Below are 7,688 nucleotides of genomic sequence, written 5' to 3'. Positions count from 1 at the left end.
CCGCGGTCCTTTAGCCCTTGAATTGTTCCTTTCCTAGAACTCCTCGTCCTGTAGCCCATTTTGGCTTTCCCCACCTACAACTCTCAAAATCCGCTTTTTTCCCCTTCCCAAAGGTCCTAACGCCAATCACATTCAATTATAATGTATAACTCCACTTCCTTAAGCCTATCAGCGTTGCTTCTCCAAAAACTCCGCCCTAGAGGACAGCATCCTGAAGCTACTTGGTAGCATCTTTCCATCGAGAAAGTCAGATTCCTCTCACGCATCAACTGACGAACATCTCCCGCGAGAATCGCTACACGTTCTCACCGCTCTACCGCGTATTCCGATCTTGCTCAATACTTGCTTAAAGTAAAGAGGATTGTACTGTTCTCGTTGTAGAACATATGTCAGATTGTGATCTTCTGTTATCAATTTCGATTGTAAATAAATTATTGTCCTTGTTAAATCAGTTCGCACCCGGCACCTCGCTCTCTCCGTTGGCGTTCGCGATCATACGAACATTGCCGACATTTTGATTGGTCCTTCGAGCCGGATCCGCGAGGTGGTGAACTTTGGACATTGACTCTTAACGATCGATTGTGACTGAGTGTTGTGAACAATCTACATCATGGCTGAGGAACAGCAACAGTCCTCATCCATCAAACCTACGATGCAGCGACTCCTCACCAAGCAGGACGATCTGGCTGCGTTTCTGGACACCTGCACTAGAAACATCCAAACGACGAGAAATCCAGCCGCCAGCTACCTGCACTCTCAGATCGAGGAACTCAACGCAACTTGGAGCGACTTTAAAATCAACCATGCCAAGGTACTGGAAGACCAGCATGCGGCGTCCCTCGCGTATCTGAAGGAAGGTTGACGCGATCAATTTCACGGGAAATACTCCACCGTATTGAACACCGTATACAGTCTTCTTGATTCTCGTGGCCACGCTCCGCGATCTACGACTCCGCTTTCAGTAACCGCACCGTCTGTTCATCTCCCGCGTATAAATTTGCCTAAATTCAATGGAAGTTACGTAGATTGGGAGTCATTCCGGGATACGTTTCAATCGGTAATTCACGAAAACGCGACATTGTCAAACGGCCAGCGTCTTCACTATTTGCGCACATGTCTTGAAGGAGACGCTCTTGCTCTTCAAGGAATTCCCATGACCGAAAACGAGTATGACGGTGCCTGGAATGCTCTTCGCGACCGATACGAGAACAAGCGCGTTTTATTGTCCAACCATCTCGACGCCTTGGTGAAGTTGCCGCTCGTGAAACGCGAATGTGCCTCCGATTTGAGGAAGATCCGCGACAGCACGATGAAAATATTAAGATCGGTCGACAATCTTAATCGAAGGGAAATGTTGGACAATGATCTGTGCATCTGTGCATATTTCACGATGAAAGAGTTTGACTCCCAGTTACGCAAGGACTGGGAAAAATCACTTGGAAGTAGCTCCGATCCTCCGCTCCTCGCCAAGTTAGTTCAATTCATGGACGTTAACGTCCGCGCACTCGAATCGTCATCGTCGACGCCATGTCTCACATCCCCGCTCCAAAATCGTGGCCCTGGTAACGTAAAACCGCGGCGCTCCGCGGCAAAGATGCATCACGCTGCCGCGAGTAAATTTAGTTTTTGTGCTTTTTGTCAAGGATCTTATTATCTTGGGCAGTGGCCCGATTTTCGAAGTCGATCGCCGCATCAGCGACACGAATTGGCCACGCAGTTAAATCTTTGCGTAAATTGCCTTTCTAATAGTCACAATCTGAAGGCCTGCAAATCGGAGCGCCGATGCTCCACCTGCAATCGGCAACATCACTCGATGTTGCATTTCCACGCTCGAGAGCATACCACCCCATCGAGTGATCCCATAAAGTCCGGACAATCTTCGTCTGGAAAAGCCGAAACTTCCGATTCATCCACGTCGGTTAAATCGTACTTAGCCGAAAAATGCGTCGGAAGCAAAGGCATGCTCCTCGTCACCGCTATTGCAATTCTGCGAGCCTCCTCTGGATTTCTTAATCTACCACGTGTCCAAATTAATGTCTCGATCGTACAACTCGGCGCGGCTCCGGCCGGAATAGCCCGATCTCAAGTTCGCGTGAGCCTCCAGTCCTCATGCCGGCCGGACTTCTCCTTAAATTTGGAAGCTCTGATATTGCCTAAATTAACCAGCGCATTCTCGCCTATGCACTTCCAATCCGCGACGTGGGGACATTTAGCAAACTTAACCCTCGCGAACGCGCACTATTCCTCGACCACGCGAGTCGACTTGATTACCGGCGCCGATGCTTACGGAGAGTTACTTCTGGACGGAGTCCGACGCGGACAGCCAGGCTCTTCCGTCGCGCAGAACACCTACTTAGGGTGGATTCTCTCAGGTCGCATAAGTCCCGATTCTTCCTCTCACGAAACGTCCGAGAACACCACCGCTAGGGTCTCCTCACACTTGTGTGAGTCCAACGCGAACGACTTAATTCGGTGATTTTGGAAGATAGAGGAAGTTTCGAACGCTCGCATGCCAACTGAGGATGAAGAGCAATGCGAGCGACACTTCCAACGCACTCACCAACGAGATACCTGCGGTCGCTACATAGTAAGACTCCCAATTAAAAACTCGCCGCTTCCAGATCTGCATTCGTCGGAAGGCATCGCCACGAGACAGTGTCTCTCATCGGGGCGGCGTCTTAATCGGTCACAAAAAATCGCTGCGGAATACAAGTTCCTGGAGGAATACCTGACTCTCAAACACATGGAGTCAGGACCTGCACGCGAATCCAGCCAAGCTGCGAACGCGTATTATTTACCACATCACACTATCATACGCGACGCAAGCCTGACGACAAAACTTCGTGTCGTTTTCAATGCTTCCCAAAAGGCAAACTCCGGCCGCTCGCTTAATAATTGCTTGCTTACAGGCGCCAAGCTGCAAAAGGACCTACCAGCAATCATAATGAACTGAAGAAATCACCAATTTGCCTTCACAGCCGACATTGAGAAAATGTATCGGCAGATTCGTGTCCATCCTGAAAACACCGATCTTCAGCGAATCGTGTGGCGATCAATCCCCCAACATCTTCTGACATCGTATCGGCTTCTCACCGTCACCTACAGTATAGCTTGTGCGCCTTACCTGACCATACGGGTGCTGCATCAGCTGGCCTCCGATGAGCAAGCCAACTTCCCGCAGGGCGCAGACGCCCTGCTGAACCATTTCTACGTGGACAACGTGCTGTCGGGAGCCGATAGTCTCGAGTTCGCAAAGGCGATTCAACAGCAGCTGATCGCCATCTTGAAATCGTGGGGATTTCACCTCCGAAAATGGGTGTCCTATCACCCAGCTCTTCTCGCCCAGGTCGCTAAGGAAGAAAGATTGCAGACCTCGCTTCGCTCGCTGCAGCCAGATCAAGAAATTCGGACACTTGGGATCGGATGGAACCCCGTTAACGATGTTTTCCAGTTCCAGATCAATCAGAATCCGATCGATGAAAATCCTACGAAGCGGACGATCCTGTCGGCTATTGCCCGACTCTTCGACCCACTTGGGTGGCTGGCACCGGTCATCATCAAGGCCAAGATTCTACTTCAAAGGCTGTGGCTAGCACAGGTTGATTGGGATCAACATCTTCCGGATGACATCGCTGAATGGAATCAGTACGCGCAGCAGCTGCCAGCCATTGAAGACATCGCTATTCCACGATGGACCGGAAAACAGCAATCCGCGACCGTCTGTGAGATCTATGGATTCTCAGACGCCTCGATGCACGCGTACGCGGCTGTCGTGTACTTGCGAACATGCACCACCGCCGGGACCCGAGTCACCTTATTAACAGCCAAATCTAAGGTAGCACCGCTAAAGCAGCTCAGCATCCCGAGGCTCGAGCTTTGCGGAGCAGTTCTGCTCGCTCGCCTGATCCGGTCCGTTCTCCAATCTACGGACTGCGAGAACCTTCCCGTCTACGTCTGGACCGACTCCAAAGTCGTGTTAGCTTGGCTGCAAGGGCACCCGTCGCGATGGACTTGTTTCATCGGAAACCGCGTGTCCGAAATTCAAAGTGATTCGCCGCAGATTTCCTGGAGACGTCTCGTCAGGCGATAATCCAGCGGACTGTGCCTCGAGAGGCCTCACTCCGATCGAGCTGAAGAACATTTCGCTCTGGTGGCACGCATCTCGATGCCTCAGTCAGCAATCCAGTTGCTGTCCTCAAGTAGCTCCAATTTCCATCGAAGAAGCAGGGCAAGAGGAGCGACCAATTCGCGCGCTACTCTCTACGTCTGACGACTCCTGGGAACTGCTGCAAAGGTATTTAAACATGCGAAAGCTTATCTGAATCATCGCTTACTGTCACAGGTTCGTCGCCAATCTAAAATCGCCATCCTCATCAAGAACGGCGGGACCTTTGTCAGCCGTGGAGTTGGCCGCTGCTCGCTCGTTTTGGACGAAACGAGAGCAACAACGACTCTACCCGGATGAAATCGCAGCTCTACAATGCAGCTGCCCGCTTCCACGACGCAGTCCGCTGCGCAAACTCCATCCGTTCCAAGCCGAGGACAAAATTTCCCGCGTTAGTAGGCGGTTGCGAAACGCTCCTCTCGCCTACGAGGAACGACATCCAGCTATACTTCCGAAACAATCGTCCTGGACCCAGTTATTTATCGCCGAAGCTCATCTCGTCACGCTACACGGAGGAATCCAGCTCACTCTTAGCCATCTATTAATAAAGTACTGGATTCTCGGAGGTCGAAGCGCAGTTAAGGCCCACGTGCATCGCTGCATCACCTGCTTTCGCGCGCGCGCACAACCGACGGCTGAACTTCTAGGGGACCTGCCGAGGTCTCGAGTCGTTCCTGCTCGACCCTTCCTGTGAACAGGTGTCGATTACGCTGGCCCAATCCAGCTTCAGGTAACCAAGGGCCGAGGCCAAAAATCTCACAAGGGTTACATCGCCTTGTTCGTCTGCCTCGTCACCAAGGCAGTGCACCTAGAAGTGGTGAGTGATTACACCACTCAATCATTTCTAGTGGCCGTTAAACGATTCACAGCACGCCGAGGTATCTACTCCGAAATGCTCAGCGATAACGGAACCAACTTCAAGGGAGCTGACGCCGAGCTCCGGGCCCTGTTTAAACAATCGAGTGCTTACTGGACGAAACTCGCAACAGGCCTCGCCAACGAAGGAACTAGATGGCCCTTCATTCCTCCTGCTTCTCCACACTTTAGAGGACTTTGGGAGGCCGGAGTCAAATCGACTAAATTCTATCTTAACCGAGTCATCGGTGCCCGCATCCTCACCTGCGAGGAAATGATGACGATCCTCGCTGAAGTCGAAGCTTGTCTAAATTCCAGGCTTTTATCGCCCCTGAGCAACGACCCTGACGACCTCACCGCCTTGACTCCTGGACATTTCCTGATCTGAGCATCGCTTACAACGGTTCCCGAGCCAGGAATCACCGACTGTCCGGCAAGCCGCCTCTCCCGCTGGCAGCTCACACAACAAATTTGTGAGCACTTCTGGCAACGATGGAGTTCCGAGTACCTGCATCACCTGCAGCAAAGAACGAAGTGGGCCTCCACTACCGCCAACCTTCCGGTTGGAACTCTGGTCCTCATCAAGGACGAGCGATTTCCACCCACCCGGTGGGCTCTCACTCGGATCACCGCCACGCATCCTGGAGCCGATGGGCTCGTGCGAGTGGTAACGCTACGCACGCCGACCTACGACTACGCAGGCCAATTTCCAAGGTCTGTCCATTGCCCTTGAAACCCGATCCATGCGGCGCCATGGATTCATCGAACTCCAATTTTTAAGTTTCTTACGCCCTAGGCATGCTAGCACGGCGGACGGCATGTCTATAAGTTAATCAAGTCTAAGCTCCTCCTATCTCCTTAAGCCATCTTACTCATCACGTACTCTTTCTTGATACCTTAAAATTTTTGCCCGCCATAGTTTAAGGTATTTGCAACTTAAATTCGGTAGTTTCTTTACTTCTCGCGCCGTGCCATCGTACACGACGGGCGGTAATCTCGTCAATAATCACGACAGTTAGCTTAGCATTTAAACGCGTCTATATTTTAATTCAGTTGCGAACTTAAACAACGCCACCATGGCTCCTTTGTTGAATTTAAGCATAAACTAACATTAGCATGTCCTTATATAGGATTTATTTCGTCCGTCCGGACGAGGCGGGCGGTATGTTCAGATCAATAGGTGAAAAATTAGCTATTGATAAAACCAACTCGAGTCACAAAGACACTAGAGCGGTCCAGACGAACCTTCGAACACCCTGGCGCCTGACCGTCCGGTAAGGGTAAGAGGCGACTCTCGAACATCCGGGGCAGGGTACTCGTTCCCAGCGATCTGGGTGTTCCTCTCTTCCGAGTCCGCATCTGCTTTCTGTCAACCCCGCACATGTCTCGCATTATCCCGTAACTCTCTTCACTTTCTTCTTGTCACGTAATCTAGCTCTTGAGCTCGTAAGTTAAATCCTAAATTCCAAAACATCGACTCGTACCATCGAGTACTTCTGTCACCGCGGTCCTTTAGCCCTTGAATTGTCCCTTTCCTAGAACTCTTCGTCCTGTAGCCCATTTTTGCTTTCCCAACCTACAACTCTCAAAATGCGCTTTTTTTTCCCTTTCCCAAAGGTCCTAACGCCAATCACCTTAAATTATAAAGTACAACTCCATATCCTTAACCGTTTTAGTGCTACGCAACGCGATCGCACTTTTCGCGTGCTGTGGTGAACTGTGTCGCGATGTTTGGTCCCGATCGTCAATTCGCAACGCTATCGCCGTTCATAGCACAATCCGACACGGATTTTTAAAAACCCCTGGCACTAAAACCTATCAGCGGTGCTTCTCCAAAAACTCCGCTCTCGAGGACAGCATCCTGAAGCTCCTCGATACCATTTTTCCATCGAGAAAGTCAGATTCCTCTCACGCATCAACTGACGAACATCTCCCGCGAGAATCGATACACGTTCCCACCACTCTACCGCGTATTCCGATCTTGCTCAATACTTGCTTAAAATAAAAAGGATTGTACTGTTCTCGTTGTATAGTATATGTCAGGTTGTGATCTGCTGTTATCAATTTCGATTCTAAATAAATTATTGTCCTTGTTAAATCAGTTGGCGTTCGCGATCATATGAACATTGCCGACATGAACATTCATTCCATTAAAATCCCAGCTAAAATCGTTTTGCCAAATGTCACAGTACATTTAGTTTCACGTATGCTGCATGTATAAGATTTTCTGCTTCCTGAAACCGAAGACAAATATTAAAAACTATATCGCAACGAATAAAAAACTTAAATTTGAAAACCATATTTTATTTGGCGAGCACCCAGGATATACTCCTAGCATATGATCATTTTGTTGCTCGCGAAATACAATATTGTTTTCAAATTTAGTTTAATTTGTTTATTCGTTTCGATATAATTTTTAATGTTTGTCTTCGGTTTGAGAAAGCAGAAAATCTTAAACATGCAGCATACGTGAAACCAAGTGTACTGTGACATTTGGCAAAAAGATTTTAGCTGGGATTTTAATGGAATGACTGTTCAGCTATATTTGATAAAAATAATTGATTTGAGCTTTTCATGGGAGGGGAGCAATTTGACCTATTTTTGCTATTCATTGAATAAAGATAAATGTATTTGACTAAATTTTTGTACACCGAAGATGTGTTTTTAG

At 49.3% G+C, this 7,688-nt stretch overlaps 1 protein-coding gene across 1 annotated transcript; it reads left to right on the top strand.

Annotated features, from left to right (window-relative positions):
- The first annotated feature begins 610 nt into the window (after nt 1-610).
- LOC105694325 lies at nt 611-5,408 on the top strand. Its single transcript, XM_023432045.1, has 6 exons — nt 611-857; nt 1,125-1,562; nt 2,979-3,975; nt 4,061-4,294; nt 4,343-4,731; nt 4,864-5,408. The coding sequence occupies exons 1-6, from the start codon at nt 611-613 to the stop codon at nt 5,406-5,408; spliced, it is 2,850 nt and encodes a 949-aa protein (XP_023287813.1).
- Nucleotides 5,409-7,688: the final 2,280 nt, after the last annotated feature.

The sequence above is a fragment of the Orussus abietinus genome, unplaced genomic scaffold, assembly GCF_000612105.2.
Source record: "Orussus abietinus isolate OABI.00-Male unplaced genomic scaffold, Oabi_2.0 scaffold208, whole genome shotgun sequence".
NCBI lineage: Eukaryota > Metazoa > Arthropoda > Insecta > Hymenoptera > Orussidae > Orussus > Orussus abietinus.
The sequence above is the reverse complement of the archived record's forward strand: the minus strand, read 5'-3'. Positions and strand labels throughout refer to the sequence as shown.

Excerpts from the sequence above, each read along its gene's own strand:
- LOC105694325 (XM_023432045.1), top strand. The coding sequence starts at position 611 with ATGGCTGAGGAACAGCAACAGTCCTCATCCATCAAACCTACGATGCAG. Across the intron at positions 1,563-2,978 it reads GCTCCAAAATCGTGGCCCTG|CCGACATTGAGAAAATGTAT; the intron begins GTAACGTAAAAC and ends TTGCCTTCACAG. Across the intron at positions 4,732-4,863 it reads AAAGTACTGGATTCTCGGAG|GTGTCGATTACGCTGGCCCA; the intron begins GTCGAAGCGCAG and ends TCCTGTGAACAG.